Raw genomic sequence first — 19,573 nt, 5'->3', positions numbered from 1 at the left:
GGTAGTCCTTGACTTACAACCACAATTGAGCCAAAAATTATGTGTGTGTGTGTGTGTGTGTATGTATCTGTATAGGAACTATAGTGCTCGATGCAATTGGAATCTGAGCTTTCATTGTTAAGCAAGGAGGATGTTAAGTGAATCACTTCGTCATTAAGCAAACTCAGGTTGCAGATGGCAGTTACATGACCCCAGGACAAATACATACCGGTTGCCAGTGGGACGAACTTTGACTGTGGAGACACTGGGTTGTAAGTGTGAGGACTGGTCAGGAGTTGTGAGGATCAGACTTTTTTGAGCACCATCTTAACTAATTTACTACAAGTGGCTGCTGAGAGCGACCTGTGAAATGGAAATGGAAGGACTGAATTTGTTAATATATGAATATACCTGCGTGAGTGCATGTGCTCACACACACACACACACACACACACAAAACCTTAAGCAAAAAATTTAACTGGTTAACAGCTAATTATTCTCATATAAAATTATAATTGTAAAATATGCCAAAGATTTCCTAAGCTCAACAGCTATTGAGCCATTGCTCAATTCATTCCTGTAATACTTGCAGAAAAAAAAATAGTCAAAAGAATTGACAGCAGTTTCCCCACACAGAGAAAAATGCTATTATGGTATGCTCTTGAACTCGTCACTCAGTGATATAGTCTTTCTCAACCTCAACAACTTTGATGAGTGGACTTCAACTCCCAGAATTCCCCAGCCAGCACAGGAACTTGGGAGTCATTAATTTCCTTCCTTCCTCATTCACCTTCCTCTTTCCTTCCTTTTTCCTTCCTCTTTCCTTCATTCCTCTGCTTTGTCTTTCCTCCTTCCTTCTTTATCTTTCCTCTCTCCTTCCTTCCTTGTCCTTCCTCCTTCCTCTCTTTCCTTCTTTCCTCTGTCTTGTCTTCCTTCCTTCCTTCCTTCCCCTTGTTCTTCCTTTCTTCCTCCCTCTCTCCCTTTCTTGTTTCCTTCTATGCAATGGAATACTTGCATCCAGTTTTTATTTCTACGATATAAAAAAGATATTGACACAAGTCTAGAAAATATAGAGAACAGCAACAAAGATGATCAGGGGACTGGAGGCTAAAATATATATAAGGAATGGTTGCTGGAATTGGGTCTGTCTAGTTTAATGAAGAGAAGGAGGAGTGGGGACATGATAGCAGCCTTCCAGTATCTCAGGGGCTGCCCCAAAGAAGAGGGAGTCAAGCTATTTTCCAAAGCACCTGAAGGCAGGACAAAAAGCAATGGATGGAAACTTAATCAAGGAGAGAAGCAACCTAGAACTAAGGAGAAACTTCTTGACTGAACAATTAATCAGTGGAACAACCTGCCTCCAGAAGTGGGTGCTCCAACGCTGGAAGTTTTTAAGAAGGGATTGGACAACCATCTGTCTGAAGAGTCTCCGGTTTGAGCAGGGGGGGGTTGGACTAGATGACCTCCAAGGTCACTCCCAACTCTTTGTCATTCTATTACTTTCTGCCCCACCTCTCTCGCGCGCCTTCCTTGCAGGGTTATTATGGGGAAATATCAGAGGAAGGGCCAGACACACCTTCTTGAACTCTTTGGGGAAAAGCGGGGCATAAATATAATAAATATGCTTGCCAACTTTTTAAGCCTTGCAAAGGAGAACAAACGCCAAAACTTTTGCAACTCCCAAGCGTCTGCAGTTTGGGCTCCCTGCCTTGCTCTCTGCCCCTCATCCTACGGGACTTGCGGGCTCTCCGCCTCTCCTCCATAGGAGGCCGACGCAAGAGCACTTCGATTGCACCAAACCCGCAAAAAAGCGGGTCGAAAACTTCCCCTTCCCACGCACTAACAAGCACATCGCTCACTTGCCCGCTAAAACAGCTTCTCTCATCGGCAGGGGGCGCTGTTGGCCAGCATAACTCACCATGGGTGGAATCGGAGCGCGTGACAAAGCCAACACGGCATCTATTCGTAAAGCGCATGCGCATCCCCACCCCTATCTTCCAACTGGCTTTGTGGTTCTACGGTCCCGGCAAGGCAAAAAAATAGAGCGAGCGGGCGGAAAAAAAACCCCAACCTCCAAATGCTCCTCCTCTTCCTCCCCCCGCTGCAAGTCCGCTTTGTTAACTCTTTCGTGCCCGAGTACGTTTTAGTTTACTGCTGCAATATTTTTACACATTTACAAACTTTGAAGCGTGCGCGCACACCCACACCCACACAAATATATGAATTTATCTATGGCATCTCTTACTCTATCTTGCAAAAAAGCTCATTCCAGCTCTCTCCAGCCGGCCACTTCCCCACGCAATAAACTACAACTTCCAGAATGCCTCGCGGGTGCTTGGCTGAGCACTCTGGAACTTGCAGTCCTTGAAGAGCTGAACCGGCCCACTTGCTCACGTGACCGCCCCTCCCAGCTGGACTTTGCACGGGTCTGGATAGTCAGTATGGAGTGACCCTCCTTGCGCCCCTTTTTTTCCAGCGCCCCGAGAGGTAATGCGGGGTGCAAACCTGCGTCTTTCCCCGGGACGCATCCAAACGTTGCTTTGACTCTGTAGGCGATTGCAAGTTTGCAAGGTTTGCAAGATGTTTGCGGGCGCCCGATCTGCAATCTGAAATCAAGCCAGGTTTGGAAATTGCCCCCTCCGCACAAAAGAAACGGGGGGGAGGAAGGGTGCAAAATCTTCGAAAAACAGCGTTTTTCCCCCAATCTTGACCATTTTGTTTCAACAGGTGGACTTCAAGTCCCAGAATTCCACAGCTTGCAAGCTATCTGTGGAATTTTGGAGTACATGCTTGCTAGGGAATTCTGGGACTTGAAGTCCGTGCTTGCTTGTCAGGGAATTATGGGGCTTGAAGTCCACTCATCTTAAAATGGCCCAGGCTGAAAAACAATGTTTTAAACCAGGGGTCTTCCAACTTGGCCCTTTTATGACTGGTGGACTTCAACTCCCAGAATTCCTCATCCAATACTGGCTGAGGAATTCTGGGAGTTGAAGTCCACCAGTCATAAAAGGGCCAAGTTGGAAGACCCCTGGTTTGGATCCAAGCCTGCAGTTTCATCAAAATGGCCGACTGAGGAATTCTGGGAGTTGAAGTCTGTCAGTCATAAAAGGGCCAAGTTGGAAGACCCCTGAGAATCTGGATCCAAGCCTGTACTTTCATCAAAATGGCCGACTGAGGAATCCTGGGAGTTGAAGTCCACCAGTCATAAAAGGGCCAAGTTTGAAGACCTGGGCTGGATCCAAGCCCCCAGTATCATCAAAATGGCCGACTGAGGGATTCTGGGAGTTGAAGTCCACCAGTCAGAAAAGGGCCAAGGGAAGTCCTGGCAATCCTTTGTGGGTCCAGAGGCGTCTTTTTTTGTGTGTATCAGTGCACCGCACTGTGGGACTAACAGCAATGGGCCCCAGGGTCTGGCTTCCCCCTCCTGTCAAGAAGCTGCCTACTGGACTTTGGACCACTCTCAAGCCGGCCCACTCCACAAGGTTGTTGTGAAAAAAACCAATAGAGGAATAGACACCACTCTGGGATATAAATCTAACCAACCCATCAACATTTTGCTCCACAGACATTGATCCAGTGACATCCGCCATTCAGAAATCTGATCGCCTGTGGCAGTAGGTATCTCTGCTGGAACTCTGACACTCTGTCCTCCCTCACAGGGTGGTTGTGAAACATTATAGAAATAACACATTATTAATAACACATTAAAACATTATGGAGATAAATAAATAAGGACCTCTCAGTTCTGCTAGAAAACCTGTTGGTTTTGCATTTTTATTGCAAAGTAGTCCTCAACTTACAACAGTTTGTTTAAGTGACATTTCAAAGTTATGACACCACTGAAAAAAGTGACTTAGAATAGTTCTTCACACTTATGACCCGGTCACGTAATCCAAATTCAGCCACTTGGCAACTGATTCATATTTATGACGGCTGCAGTGTCCCGGGGCCCCGTAATCCCCTTTTGTGACCTTCTGGGGAAGCAGGAAGCAGGATTCACTTAACAACCGTGTTGCTAAATTAATAAATGCAGGGATTCACTTAACAACTGTGGCAAGGAAGGTCGTAGAATGGGGCGAAACTCACTTAACAATCGTCTCTGCAATGGAAATTTTGGACTCCATTGTGGTTGTTAGTCAAGGACTATCTGTAATTTAAGTTAAAATGGATGGAGCTCTACCAAAGGAAATCTAAATATTTTTTGGGCCGGGCTCCCCATCTGACCTTGCTTTTCTCCTCTGATCTTCCCCCCTTTTATCCGGGTCCTTTACCGACGCTGGACAGTATCTGGAGCTTTTCCTGCCATCAACAGTGGCTCTTGCAGTATACATGTAGGCCTTGACTTACGACTGGCCAAACAAGGAATTTGTTAAGTGTATCACATTCAATTTCACGGCCTTTGCCCCATGGTTGTTTATGACTGCAGTCATTAACTGAATCAGTCGTTAAGTGAATCCGGTTTCCCCCATTGACTTTGCGGGTCAGAAGGTCGCAAGAGGGGGTCAGGTGACCCTCTCCGGGACGCTGCGACCATCGTAAATACGTTCTGTTTCCAAGAGCACAGGAGGAGGGACGGTTCGATGGTCATAAGTGCGAGGACTGGTCATAGAGCCCTATTAAATGTGGAAAATGGTCATAAGTCACTTTTTTCCAGTGCCGTTCTGACTTCAAATGGTCATTAAATGAGTGGATATCAGGCAAGGACTTAGTAAAATACACCTTGCTTGTTTGGGTGCCTGTCACCATGCGCCATGGGGCCCCATTGTAATTTTTTTTACTTGGGGGGCCGCAAGATCCATATGGCCCCAGGCTGAGGAACATAGCTCTACGGAGCCTGCACTGAGGAGGGGCTTGGAATAAATCAAGGGTCCTTCATCCCCCAGGCCGAGGCCCGTTCAAAAGTGGGCTGCACCAGAAGCGGTACTCACATAGAATCATCCCTTCCCTTACCCGCAGGTGCGCCAAGCCAGAAAGGATGGGGAGAGCTGGACTAGATGACCTCTAAAACCCCTCCCATCTCTTGGATGCTGGGATTCAGCCCTCAGTCCCTTTCAGCAGCTTCTTGAACCCAGCGCATCCCAGTTAGGTGATTCCTGACTTCCATCTATGTTTCTCTGCAGAGCATGTGGTTAGGACGGCCTGTCGCGGACTTGCCGACTCCGGCCTTTACGGTGGATCTGGACGTAGCCTCGAGGAATGCGCAGCGCATGCGGGAGCGTTGCCAAGCGCTGGGGGTGGCCCTCAGGCCCCACATGAAGACCCACAAGACGCTGTGAGTGTGGGGGTCTTTCATCAGCAATGCTCAGCTTGGCTCTCCTGCAGGGGAATTGCCCCGGGTGATACTCGGACTCTGCACCATCCTCCTCCTCCATGACACAAACTCCCCCAAGGAGGGATGACGTTCCCTAGTTGGGTCATGAGATGTTTTTCCTCCTCCTCCTCCTCCTCCTCCTCCTCCTCCTCCTCCTCCTCCTCCTCCTCCTCCTCCTCCTCCTCTTCTTCTTCTTCTTCTCCTCCTCCTCCTCCTCCTCCCTTCTAGCACTGATGATGTTCCCTAGTTGGGTCATGAAACGTCTGCAAGGAAACCACCCAGCTCAGAGGGCACCAAAGACTCCACTTTCCTTCCTTCCTTCCTTCCTTCCTTCCTTCCTTCCTTCCTTCCTTCCTTCCTTCCTTCCTTCCTTCCTTCCTTCCTTCCTTCCTTCCTTCCTTCTCCTCCTCCTCCTCCCTTCTAGCACTGATGATGTTCCCTAGTTGGGTCATGAAACGTCTGCAAGGAGACCACCCAGCTCAGGGAGAACCAAGGACTCCACAATCCTTCTTCTTCCTCCTCCTCCTCCTCCTCCTCCTCCTCCTCCTCTCCCCTTCTAGTACTGATGACGTTCCCTAGTTGGGTCATGAAATGTCTGCAAGGAAACCACCCAGCTCAGAGAGCATCAGGGACCCCATTGTCATATTCTTCCTCCTCCTCCTCCTAGCACTGATGATGTTCCCTAGTTGGGTCATGAAATGTCTGCAAGGAAACCACCCAGCTCAGAGAGCACCCAGGACCCCACAGTCCTTCCTCCTCCTCCTCCTCTTCCCTTCCTGCACTGATGATGTCCCCTAGCTGGGTCACGAAAGGTCTGCAAGGAAACCACCCAGTTCAGAGAGCACCAGGGACTGCTCAACACCCCCCCCCCCGCAGTCATTCTTCTTTCTCTGCCTCCCTCGCAGGGAAGGCGGGCGCCTCATGACGGGGGGCTCCCTGCGGGGAATCGTGGTCTCCACGCTGGCCGAGGCCCGCTATTTTGCCGATGGCGGCTTTGACGACATCCTCTATGCTTACCCGCTGCCCTTCGACAAGGTGGATGATTGTGCTGCCCTGGCCGAGAAGCTGGACGCCTTCCAGGTGTTGGTGGACAGTCCACAAGCCCTGGACCGGCTGAAAGGAAGGCCTTTGCGGACGGGCCAGCCCTGGAAAGTGTGGTTGAAGATTGACTGCGACAACGCACGAGGTACCTGCTCTCCCGAGGGACACACAATTCATCCTCGACTTACAATCACAAGAGGGACTAGCACTTTTGTTGCTGAGTGAGGCAATTGCTAATTGACTTATGGCCAATTTTGCAACCAATTTTGCCATGGCCGTTAAGTGAATCCCGATGGCCATTAAATGAATCACAAGGTCGTTAAGTGAATGTGGCTTCTCCCATTGACTTTGCTTGCCAGAGGCCTGCTGGAAAGGTCATTGCAACCATTATAAGTTCATGCCAGTTGCCAGTTTTGATCACATGACCACAGAGACACTGCAAGGGTCATAAGTACGAGGACTCATCATAACTCAATTTTTTTCAGTGAGGTCTTAAGTTCAAATGGTCATTAAGTAAATGGTCGTAAGTCAAGGACTAGTGGTGTCCCCTTAGCCTCCTCTTCCTCTCTGCTAGTCGTGACCCCCAAATTCTCCAGAGGGGGGGGGTCTAGAAACAGTGGAAAAGATTGGGTAGAAAAACCCGAGATTTAGGCAATACATGTAGTCCTCAACTTATGACTACAATTCGGTCCAAAATTTCCGTTGTTAAGCAGGACAGTTGTTAAGTGAGTTTTGCCCCCTTTTTTAAATTTTTGGCTACATTGTTAAGTGAATAATTGCAGTTATTAAGTGAATCGTGGTTGTTAAGTAAAATCTGGCTTTCCCCAAAACTTTCCTTGTCGCAAAAGGGGGATCATGCGATCCCGGGAAGCTGCGAGCGTCATAATTACAAGTCGGCTGCCAAACGTCCGAATTTTGATCACGTGAACCGTGGGGGATGCTGCAACGGTTGTAAGTGTGGAAAAATGGCCCTTTTTTCAGTGCCGTTGTCGATTTGAACGGTCACTAAACAACCCGTCGTAAGTTGAGGACTTCCTGTAGACAAAAAATGTAGGACCAACTTTCAAAGGAATTCTGGGAATTGAAGTCCACCCATTTTAAACTTGGCAAGGCTGGGAAACTCTGAATCAGCACATAAGTGTAGAAATGTGATAAACAAATACGTAAATAAGTAAATAAGGAACAAGCCCATATTGAGAAAGTTTATGCTTCTCCCTCTTCCTCTTCCTTCCCAAGCTGAGCCCCTCCAACTCATCCCCCCATACAATCAACAGAGTAATGAGTTCGAATCCAGGAGATTCTCGCAACACAGGATGCTAGCGACCCACAAGACTTCATGTAAGGGCCTGACTGCAATTGACTGCTGCATTTTCTCTCGTTTTCCTATCCTCAGAATAGACTACTCCTGAGACTGGAGGTTCCATTTGCCCAAACTGAAGTTTTAAGGTTTCTCAAACAGCTCAAGCACTTGAGGTTGGCCCTCATCATCCTGGCCTTTAATTCCCACAAGCTCTGCCCTCCAGTATAACAGGACCCATGGTTCTGGTCTTCTTGAGGGCACCAGAAGAGAACAGGCATCGTTAACATTGCAGGCAGTCCTCAAGTTAAGACCGTTCACTTAGTGACTGAAGTTACAAAGGCACTGAAAAAAGTGACTTAGGAATGTTTTTCACACTTTCGACTGCTTTGGCAACCGACTCGAATTTACAACGGTCGCAGTATCCTGGGGTCACGTGATTCCCTTTTGCAACACCTTCTGACCAACAAAGTCCACAGGAAAACCAGATTCACTTAATGACCGTGTGACACACGTTACGACTACAGGGATTCACTTAACAAGGTCGTAAAATGGGGCAAAACTCACGTTACGACTGCCTCGCTCCGCCACAAAAATTTTGAGGCCAGTTGTGGTCGTAAATTGAGGATTACCTGTATGGTGGGGAGTCAGCTCTGCTTTTTTTTTTTTTTGCAGCCGGCGTGAAAGCCTCAGATCCCGCCGCTGTGCGTCTCGCCAAGGCTGTCTCCGAAGGCGCGACAGAGCTGGCGGGCATCTACGCCCATTGTGGCAACTCGTATGGCTGCCAGGGGGTGTCAGAAACTCAGTCGGTCGCCCAGAGGACCACGGAGATGACTCTGAATTTTATGGAGCAGTGAGTCTTTCTTTCTTTCTTTCTTTCTTTGTATCCCAGGTTTATTATTTTTATAAATACCTCAGGATGACAAACATACCTCCCTCCTCTTGTATTCTCCACAACAATAACTCTGTGAGGTGGGTTGGGCAGAGAGAGAGAGAGAAAGAGAGAGAGAGAGAGAGAGAGAGAGAGAGAGAGGGAGGGAGGGAGGGAGGGAGGGAGGGACTGTCCCTCTGCTATCTTTGGTGCCTCAGGCAGGACTAGAACTCACCGTCTCCTGGTGATTGGCCCAAAGTTAACCAGCTGTCTTTCATGCCTAAGGCTGAACTAGAACTCCCAGTCTCCTGGTGATTGGCCTAAAGTCACCCAGCTGGCTTTCACACCTGAGGCAGGACTAGAACTCACCGTCTCCTGGTGATTGGCCCAAAGTCCGCCCAACTGGCTTTGGTGCCTCAGGCAGGGCTAGAACTCACCATCTCCTGGTGATTGGCCCAAAGTCACCCAGTTAGCTTTCATGGCTAAGGTGAAACTAGAACTCACCCACTCCCAGTGATTGGCCCAAAGTCACCCAACCAGATTTCCTGCTTAAAGCAGGACTAGAACCCACTGCAGAGTTATAACTCGGGCCCAGTTTTCATCTCCTCCCTCATCTGCATCTTTGGGCTGCAACATTTTTGTCCCTTTTTTTTTCCTGCATTACAGGCAGTCCTCAACTTACAACCATAATTGAGCCCAAAATTCCTGTTGCTAAGTGAGAAATTTGTTCAGTGAGTTTTGCCCCGTTTTTGATCTTTCTAGCCACAGCGGTTGAGCTATTAACACGGTCGTTAAGTGAATCCGGCTTCCCCCATTGGCTTTGCTAGTCAGAAGGTCGCAAAAGGGGATCACATGACCCCCTGGGACACTGCGACCGTCATAAATACGAGTCAGATGCAAAGCGTCTGGATTTTGATCACGTGACCACAGGGATGCTGCAGCGGTCGTTAAGTGTGAAAAACGATCCTATTCCCTTTTTTTCAGTTCCGTTGCAACTTTGAACGGTCACTAAACGAATCGTTGTAAGCTGAGGACTATTATATCTCTTTTTTCAGGGAAAAAAATGTGTGTCTATTGAGCCCCCCCCCCCCTCCAAAAGGCCTAGCCAGCTTTGAAAAAGTCTGGTCAAGATTCCCAATTCCGGTTAAAAGGCTATAAAAGCTAATCCTTGTTTATTATCCGGTGTAAATGTCTTAGCTGAATTGGGGAGGGGGCAAGATGTTTATTGGCGGGATTTTTCCATATTCCCCCCCCTCCCCATGCCACCCCCAGGTTCTTCCCTGGATTTCAGGTGAGCTTTTGCCCCTTTGAAGTTGCCTCTTCAAAGATCCAGCAATGTCCAGGTGGCCTTTAGTGGCATTTGTCCTCCCCCCTCTTCTCTCCCCTCCCCCTGCCTTTCCAGGCCCCCCTCCTCCTCCCACTGGCTCAGACAAAGCTGGGGGGGGGATGGATTTGCACCCCGTAGAGAAAAGAAAAGGGGGGGCAGAAGTTTTAGAGCAGGGTTGCAAAGGGAAGGGAAAGAAAAGTTTTGCAAAAGTTTTGCATATCCTGGCCATGAATTCGAAGGAGCAAAGCGCCCCCCTGAAAGAGGGGAGAAGTGGGGGGCTATGTCAGCTCTTTTCCCCTTCAAAACAAGGAGAGAATAAGGTGGCCTGTGTGGTTGCCTTGAGGTCCTCCAGTCCAGCCCTGTGATCCGGGGAGGGAGGGAGGAAAGAGAAAGAAAAAGGAAAGAAGTAGAGAAAGATAGAAGGAAGGAGAGAGGAGGGAGGAAAGAAAGGGGGAAGGAGAGAAAAGGAGGGAAGAGAAGGAAGAAAGAAAGGTAAGAAAGAAGGAAAGAAGAAAGGAAAAGGAAGCAAGTAGAAAAAGAGGAGGAGGGAAAGATAGAAGGGAGGAGGAGGAAGAAGAAGGAGAGAAGGAAGAAGGACAGAAGGAAGGAGAGAGGAAGGCGGAAGGAGAGGAGAGGAGAAAAAAGGAAAGAAGGAGGAAGGAAAAAAGAAGGAAAGAAAGGCAGGCACGAAATGGGAGCCAGCAGAAAGAAAAGGGAAGGAAGGAGAGAGAAAGAGCGAGGGATGGAATCTTTTCTTTGAAATGGGGCTGAGGAGCAATTTCTCCTCTTCTGAGAATCCGTGTCAAATGCTTTCCGGCCAGGCCGGCCTGCAGCTTTGGACGGTCTCTAAATGAACCGTCGTAAGTCAAGGACCACTTGTACGACAGGAAAGTCCATTTTGATTCCCTCTCGCAGGCTCCAGGAAGCTGGGGTGCCCTGCCCGAAGTCCAGCATCGGCTCCACGCCCTCCTGCAGCCACCCGGTGCCCATCATGGCCAAACTCAGCGAAGTTCACCCGGGAAATTATATTTTTTATGGTGAGTAGAAGGAAAACAACAGAGGTTCCCCTGTCTGAAAACACACACACACACACCCCGCCCCCACAGACTCTTCCTGAATCAGGCCTGGCCATCCTGTGGACCTCAAGGGGTCCCACAATGCCCAGTGATGCCCTTCGAGATGACGGATCCTCCCCTCAGCTCTGGGACCTTCAGGATGGCCTCTCTTACCCTCTGCTGCAAGCTGGGTGCCATTTTATAATATTATTTTATGTTTTATGTCATACTTTTCTATATTTTATTTCATTATTTTTGTCTTGTTTATTTTATTTTATATTTTATGTCATTTTATATTTTATTTTATATTTCATTTATTTTATTGTTTTATTTGTATCCCTTCTTTATTATTTTTAAAAGGTGGCAAACATCTCCAACACTTCTTCCACTCACTCCTCCTCCTTTCCTCACAACAACAATCCTGTGAGGTAGACTGGGCTGAGAGAGAGAGGGACTGAACCAAAGTCACCCAGCTGGCCTTCATGGCTAAGGCGGGACTAGAACTCCCCATCTCCTGGTGATTGGCCCAAAGTCACCCAGCCGGCTTTCATGGCTAAGGCGGGACTAGAACTCCCCGTCTCCTGGTGACTGGCCCAAAGTCACCAGCCGGCTTTCATGGCTAAGGTGGGATTAGAACTCCCCGTCTCCTGGTGACTGGCCCAAAGTCACCCAGTCGGCTTTCATGGCTAAGGCGGGACTAGAACTCCCCGTCTCCTGGTGACTGGCCCATAGTCAACCAGCTGGCTTTCGTGCCTGAGGCGGGACTAGAACTCCCCGTCTCCTGGTGATTGGCCCATAGTCACCCTGCTGGCTTTCATGTCTAAGGCGGGACTAGAACTCCCCGTCTCCTGGTGACTGGCCCAAAGTCACCCAGCCGGCTTTCATGGCTAAGGCGGGACTAGAACTCCCCGTCTCCTGGTGATTGGCCCAAAGTCACCCAGCCGGCTTTCATGGCTAAGGCGGGACTAGAACTCCCCGTCTCCTGGTGACTGGCCCAAAGTCAACCAGCTGGCTTTCGTGCCTGAGGCGGGACTAGAACTCCCGGTCTCCCACTTTCTCGCCTGGTGCCTTCACCACCAGACCCAACTGGCTCTGTGCGCTGGCTCGACAGGCATTTCCAGCCTAAACAGATGCACATGTTCGGCCTAACGCTTTCCATATGTCGGCTTCCTCGCCGCAGGCCTTGTTCCAAAAAGGGTCCAGGAGAAAAAAAGCCACCATGAAAAAAAAAACCAAAGGGGGATAAAACGACAACAAAGATCCTGCCGGTTTTTTGTTAGGAACGTCCCTGCAGCCAAAATGGCGGGAGAGAGAAAGAGAGAGAGATGATAGTGACAGAGAGAGGGGGAGAGAGAGATGATAGATAGGTGACAAAATCAGAGTTAAATAAAAAGATAGAGAGCCATAGATAGAAAAATAGATAGCTGATAGAATGATAGATAGATAATAGATATGGACAGATGGATAATGATAGATATCGCTAGGCCAGGGCTAGGCCACCTTGGCTCTTTGATGACTGGTGGACTTCAACTCCCAGAATTCCTGAGCCAGCATGGCTCAGTTTGGAAACTTCTCCCTTTCCCCTCAGTGTGGCTGGCTCAGGAATTCTGGGAGTTGAAATCCACCAGTCATAAAAAAGCCAAGGTGACCTACCTCTGGACTAAGCCTAGGCTGCTTTATGACTCGTGGACTTCAACTCCCAGAATTCCTGAGCCAGCCTGGCTCAGCTTGGAAGCCTCTCCCTTTCCCCTCAGCATGGCTGGCTCAGGAATTCTGGGAGTTGGAGTCTACGAGGCATAAAAGAGCCAAGGTGGCCTAAGCCTATGCTAGACGATAGATACATGATATAGATAGAATGAGAGGGATGGATGGATGGATAGATATGGAAATAGATGATAGATAGATAGATGGATGGATGGATGGATGGATGGATGGATGGATGGATGGATGGATGGATAGATAGATAGATAGATATGACAGACATACAGAAGTATGGATGATGAAGATAGATAGATAGATAGATAGATAGATAGATAGATAGATAGACAGACAGACAGACATCAAAAATTATATAAAATTATATAGATACACAGGGAGAGAGGAGGGGCTGGTCCAAATTCATACCTGGAGCTCTGGGTTCAAGGGGAAGGGAAATGATTTGAACCCAAGTCCTCCTGGTCATCATTCCTTTCCCCTAACATTACTAGTGACAGCCAGGTTTCTCAATCTTGGACTCTTGAAGATGGGAATTCCCAGAATTCCCCAGCCAGCTTGCTCACTGGGGAATTCTGGGAGATGAAGTTCATCCATGCTGGCTGGGGAATTCTGGGAGATGAAGTTCACACAAGGTTGAGAATGACTTGAGGTATGCTTGTGCATTGCTGTTTCGGCTACCTATTTGCCTCCTTCCCACCCCTCTGCAACAACAACCCTGTCAGGTAAGCCGGTCAAAAGACCACAAGTGGCCCAATGGATCTCCTTCCCTTACAGATGTCCAGCAGATGCTGATTGGCTCCTGCCAGCTGGAGGACGTGGCCGTCCGGGTCTGGACGCGAGTGATCGGTCACTACCCTCATCGGAACCAGCTGTTGGTGGACTGTGGCTGGACTGGCTTAAGTCTGCACAGCCTGGGCCAGCTCCCGACAGGCTTTGCCTTGGTGGACGGACACCCGGAGCTCAAGTAAAGAAGCTATAATTCCCGGATGCCTGGTTCTTCCTTCCCAGCCCTCCCTACTTTGCACCCAGCTCGGTCATTTTATTTAGATATTTATCCGTCTGACTCTTTATCCATCCCTCTCCCAGATCTGTCTGTCTGTCTATCTACAGGTAGTCCTCGGCTTATGACAATTGAGCTCAAAATTTCTGTTGCTAAGTGAGACCATTGTTAAGAGAGCTTAGCTCCATTTTAATGACCTTTCTTGCCATGGTCGTTAAGCGAATCCCTGCAGTTGTTAAGCGAGCAAGCCAGTCGTTAAGTGAATCTGGCTTCCCCAATGACTTTGCTTGGCAGAAGGTCGCAAAAGGGGATCACGTGACCCCGGGACATAGCGACCGTCGTAAATATGAGTCAGTGGCCAAACATCTGAATTTTGATGATGTGACCATGGGGGGGGGGTGCTGCAAGAGCCGTAAGTGTGAAAACAGTAATTAACGGTCACTAAATGAATTGTTGTAAGTTGAGGCGCACACAAATTATTTGCTATTTATTTTTTTTTGTCTATCTATTATCATTTATCAGTGCTAGGCTGCATTAACAAAGGGATAGAATCAAGATCACGTGAAGTATTAATACCACTTTACAATGCCTTGGTAAGGCCACACTTGGAATACTGCATCCAGTTTTGGTCACCACGATGTAAAAAAGAGGTTGAGACTCTAGAAAGAGTACAGAGAAGAGCAACAAAGATGATTAGGGGACTGGAGGCTAAAACATATAAGGAACGGTTGCTAGAATTGGGTATGTCTAGTTTAACGAAGAGAAGGACAAGGGGGACATGATAGCAGTATTCCAATATCTCAGGGGCTGCCATAAAGAAGAGGGAATCAAGCTATTTTCCAAAGCACCTGAAGGCAGGACAAGAAGCAACGAGTGGAAACTAATCAAGGAGAGAAGCAACCTAGAACTAAGGAGAAACTTCCTGACAGTGAGAACAATTAATCAGTGGAACAACCTGCCTCCAGAAGCAGTGAATGCGCCAACACTGGAAGTTTTTAAGAAGAAACTGGACAGCCATTTGTCCGAAATGGTATAGATTTCCTGCCTAAGCAGGGGGTTGGACTGGATGGCCTCCAGGGTCCCTTCCAACTTTACTACTATTATTATTATCTATTATACACCAATCAATCCTCTTTCTCTCTTCATCCCTATCCATCTGTCTGTCTGGCTGTCTATATCTATTATCTATCTCATCTGTTTATTTATTATCTATTTTCCATTTATCTCTTTCATTTATTATATATTAATGATCTGTCCATCTATCCCTCAATTCATTTTAGTATCTATCATTTGTCTTAACTTTATTTCATTTCTTATATATTAATGATCTAGTTATTTATCTAATCTATCTATCTCAATCTTATTTATTATCTATCATTTTATCTATCTTTCATTTCTTATATATTAATGATCTATATCTGTCATTATATCTACCTATCTATCTACCTATCTACCTATCTACCTATCTATCTATCTATCTATCTATCTATCTATCTATCTATCTATCTACCTATCCACCTATCTATTATCCATCCATCCATCCATCTCTATCTGTCTGTCTGTCCATCCACCTATCCATCCAATCTGTCATCTATCTATCTATCTCAAAAAGAATTTATAGGCTGCCCCAATCCATACAGCATGGATAATTAAAAATATAATACATTTTTTTAAAAAAATTCAAAATATAAATACCCTTCAAGTCCCTCTGGGCCAAAGGGTCAGTGGAAGAGGGAGGAGACCTGCCTAAAAGTGAAGGGGCTTTAATGCAGCTGGACTTCCACAGATCCGGTGGCGCCACCACCAAGAAGACCTTCCCTCTTCTGGCCCTCAGGCCCTCCTTCCTCAGCGCTTTCCCTAAAGAACAGCAGCCTGTCGAGGGCTTCTCCCTCTGCCATTATTTTCCAGCAAGGGACAATCCGGAATGCTACAGGTAGTCCTTGACTTAAGACCAAAATTGAGCCAAAAATTTCTGTTGCTAAGTGAAACATTTGTTAAATGAGGTTTGCCCCATTTTACGACTTTTCCTGCCATAGTTGTTAAGTGAATCCCTGCAGTTGTTACATTAGTAACAGGGTTGTTAAATCCCTCCTGGGCTGTGCTTGTCAGAAGGTCGCAAAAGGGGATCACATGATCCCGGGAGCCTGCGACCGTCGTAAATACGAGTCAGTTGCCAAGCCTCTGAATTTTGATCACGTGACCGTGGGGATGCTACAAGGGTTGTAAGTGTGAAAAACAATCTTAAGTCACTTTTTAAATGAACCGTTGTAAGTCGAGGACTACTTGTATAAGGTCTCCTGCCTTGGCCAGGGGGTTGGACTAGAGGACCTCTAAGGTCCCTTCCTACCCTAGGAAATGGCACGTCTTCAGAAGAAGGAGATCCCATCCAGAAGGAAAAGCAGCTTCTAATCTTCCTTTACAGATTGGTGGGGATTACTCAGGAGCACGGAAAAATCGAACCCATGACCGGGAAGCTGGATTTTGCCAAGTTCCCTCTGGGCAGCCTCCTCTCTCTGATTCCTTATCACGTAAGTCTGGCTTGGATCTAAAAACCAACAGCTCCATCTGTGCAGGTTTGCTGTTGGCCCAGCCTCTCCCGAGGGTCTTCCGAGGCTGCATTCACACAACCCATTTAACCTGGATTCTGACTCGCCAGTTTTTCTGCTTTGCACAATGCCCAGAACCCTGAACTGACTAACCTGGCAGTATTCACATGACATTCTGCCACAAAACAACGCTAACACAGGTTAACCCCAAGCAGTTTTTTTTTTTTTCAGGTTGTGTGAATGCATCCACTGGGCCTTTTTTTGATCCTGGGAAGTGTGTTTGTCAATGCAGCTAGCAGTGTTTCCAATTGTCTTATTTTTCTCTCTTTGCTTTATGCAACTTGGGGAACCCCGTCCTGCCCAAACGACAGGCGTGTGCCACAGCCGCGATGCACCCCGTCTTCTTCGTCCATAGCGGGGGCCGTGTTGTGGAGACGTGGAAGCCGGTGCGAGGCTGGTAAAAAGACAAGATAAAGAAGATCTGCAGATCCTGGGCAATGGAGTCATTGGATGTTTTATTTAGATGATGGATTCCCACAATTGTTCGACACCCAGGAACTTTCTGTTGGCGCAGGAATATTGCATCTCAATTTAGCAAGGTCTGAATTGGCAACTTAGTTGTACAACATGTAAAATCCACTCTAGAACAAGCCAGAAATCCACAGGTTGTTGAACCATCCAACTCATAAGAAGCCATGAATGATGGTTTATAAAGATGTGACCAACTTAAGTCGGTGAAACAATTCTGTTTGTGAAAAGAGGGATCCACCCACCAGTACAGGTTGAACTTGACTTACAATCACAGTGGAGCCCAAAATTTCCACTGCTAAGCAAGACAGTTGTTAAGTGAGTTTTGACCCATTTTGCGACCATTCTCGTCACGTTTGTTAAGTGAATCATTGCAGTTGTTAAACTGGTAACACGGTTGTTAAATGAATCCAATTTCCCCGGGGCACTGCGACTGTTGTAAACACGAGTCAGTTGACAAGAGTTTGAATTTTGATCACATGACCGCGATGGTTGTAAGTGTGAAAAACGGTCATAAATCACTTTTTTCAATGCTATTGTGACTTCAAACAGTCATTAAACAAGCTGAAGGCCTCCGTATCAAAGGCATCCTATTGTCTCTTGAATTGCGTTGAAATCCCTTGAGGAAGGAGAAAGGACCTTGTTTTGCATCAGGTGGAGGATTATGGTTAGGGTAGTCCACCATTGAGATGGAGACTAGATAGATGGATTTCGGCCTGATCCCTCAAGGTCTAAACCTAGTTGAAAGTCTTTGCAATTTCCCGACCATCTTACTGGCCTTCATCTTGGGTGATGTCACATGAGACACCCCGCAAATTGGAAATTAAGGCAGTCTTCCCTAGTAGGAAGGTAAAAAGCTGCAAGGAGGGGCGGAGCTTCATCCATGAGGTCCCGCCCACCCTCTTACAGATTTGACACCACTCCCAGGATGCCCCCTCTTTCGTTGTTGCTGCTGTGACCCCAATATTCAGATTCTGCCTCCAAAGCTGAAGGCACACTGGTTCTTACCCTCAGTAGTTTGAATTCCCAGAACCCCGTTTAAATCATGCCCGCTGGGGGATTCTGGGAGTGGAAATCCTCCCCTCTTAAAGCCTGCTGGCTGGGGGATTCTGGGAGTGGAAGTCCTCCCCTTTTAAAGCCTGCTGGCTGGGGGATTCTGGGAGTTGAAGTCCATCCATCTTGAAGTATGTTGGCTGGGGGATTCTGGGATTCGAAGTCCATTCATCTTAACATTGCTAATATTGAGAAACGCTCCGACTTGCATTTTTCGATTCACAGAATCAAAATCAAGTGTTGCCATTTTCTATAAGCAACTCCCGATAGCTTTTAAGGCTAGGCCGTTGGTCCTTCCACGCGGCTAAGCCTGGTTCCTAGGAAGAATTAACTTAGCATTAAGGAGAAACTTCCTAACAGGGGGGACAATTCACCAGTGTAAGGGCTTGTCCCCAGAAGTTGTGGTTTCTCTAACACTGGAGGTTTTTCAAGAAGAGAAGGGGCAGCCATTTCTCCTAAATAGAATAAGGACTCTTGCTTGAGCAGGGGGTTGGACTAGATGACCTCTTCCAACATTCCGTCTTTCTGTTATAAGCAGGATCAATTGCTTTCTCTCCCATATGTCTTCAGCAAAAGCCACCCAGTCCGTTAGTCCACATGAAGGAGGAAGGAAGCCCAGAGGCATCAATTCTTGATTCCTGGAGCCATCTCGGACTTCAAAAGAGGGGCTCATAAAATTTGATGGCCTTTTCTGGGCGGGGGGGGGGGAAACCAATGGCACCTTCCCCCCCCCCACACACACATTTCCTCCCACCTCTCTGATCTTCCCCAACGACCCCTTTGAAGTGGCATATTGTGGTCTTTTGCATCCTGGAGAGTAAAAACACAGAACCTTGACAATTGTTGAATTGGGCAGGTACAACCTTCCAGATGAGAGAGGCTGGCTGTAAAAACCCTTGTAAATTGTTGGCAATAGTTGTTCCACCCGAATTGCAAATTCCTCTCTCTCTCTCTCTCTCTCTCTCTCTCTCTCTCTCTCTCTTTTTTTTTTTAAATCTCCCCAGGCATTCTTGTTTGGGATCCATTCTTTTATTTGATGATTTAATATTCTTTTATTCAATGTTTCTGCAAGGCGACTCTGGGCCTTTTACAGATTATAAAAAGACAAATAATTAAAGTGTTAAAATTATGCAAATTGAAATTTTAAGACTATGCTGTTCTTTTGAAGCCGGACCCATATCCGTTCTGCCTCTTCCTTTCCTTTTTTTTTTTTTTTTTGCAAAGATGTCATGTCTGTTTCTTCCTGCTTTGCAGTGCTTTATTTGATGCAAATTGTTTATTTTGTGGCATTTTATGATTTTTTTTTCATACAAAATCCATTTTGGCTCTTTCCAGCGTGCAAGAAAATAAGGATAAAACTAATAATAAAATAAGACGATGGGATAATAGAAGGCATGGATTGGGAAAAGGTTCCGAGCTGGAAACGCCAATCAGAATCTGATCTGTTTTGTGGCGGGATGGGAGACCATCAGGAGATCTGAGTGTGGAGTATCTGATTTCAAAACAGAAAAAAATAAAATCCACTCCAAAAGGGGATAATAGACCATTTAATTCCACCCATCTTAAAAGTTCTCAAGGTTGAAAATCACTGGTAGAAAACTGGAGACCTCATTGAATTATGAGACCAGCAGTTAAGGGCAGTAGTTATGACCGTTTTTCACATTTACGACTGTTGCAGCATCCCCATGGTCACGTGATCAAAATCGAGACACTTGGCAACTGACTCGTATTTATGATGGTCACAGCGTCCTGGGGTCACGTGATCCCCTTTTGCGACCTTCTGATAAGCAAAGTCAATGGGGGAAGCTGGATTCGCTTAACGACCGTGTGACTAACTTAGCAACTGAAG

General features: G+C 47.1%; 1 protein-coding gene across 2 annotated transcripts; it reads left to right on the top strand.

Moving 5' to 3' along the window:
* The first annotated feature begins 2,354 nt into the window (after positions 1-2,354).
* LOC120319692 (D-threo-3-hydroxyaspartate dehydratase-like) lies at positions 2,355-19,030 on the top strand. Of its 2 annotated transcripts, none has more exons than XM_039368792.1 (9): positions 2,355-2,466; positions 3,545-3,593; positions 5,100-5,251; positions 6,196-6,476; positions 8,304-8,481; positions 10,742-10,863; positions 13,372-13,561; positions 16,020-16,125; positions 16,515-19,030. In XM_039368792.1, the coding sequence occupies exons 3-9, from the start codon at positions 5,103-5,105 to the stop codon at positions 16,602-16,604; spliced, it is 1,116 nt and encodes a 371-aa protein (XP_039224726.1). In that variant the 5' UTR covers positions 2,355-2,466; positions 3,545-3,593; positions 5,100-5,102; the 3' UTR covers positions 16,605-19,030. The 2 variants fall into 2 exon arrangements, with proteins under 2 accessions (XP_039224726.1, XP_039224727.1); XM_039368793.1 differs by having other exon boundaries at positions 2,381-2,600.
* Positions 19,031-19,573: the final 543 nt, after the last annotated feature.

This window comes from Crotalus tigris, unplaced genomic scaffold (genome assembly GCF_016545835.1).
Source record: "Crotalus tigris isolate CLP2741 ecotype Arizona unplaced genomic scaffold, ASM1654583v1 scf7180000020932.1150333, whole genome shotgun sequence".
NCBI lineage: Eukaryota > Metazoa > Chordata > Lepidosauria > Squamata > Viperidae > Crotalus > Crotalus tigris.
The sequence above is the reverse complement of the archived record's forward strand: the minus strand, read 5'-3'. Positions and strand labels throughout refer to the sequence as shown.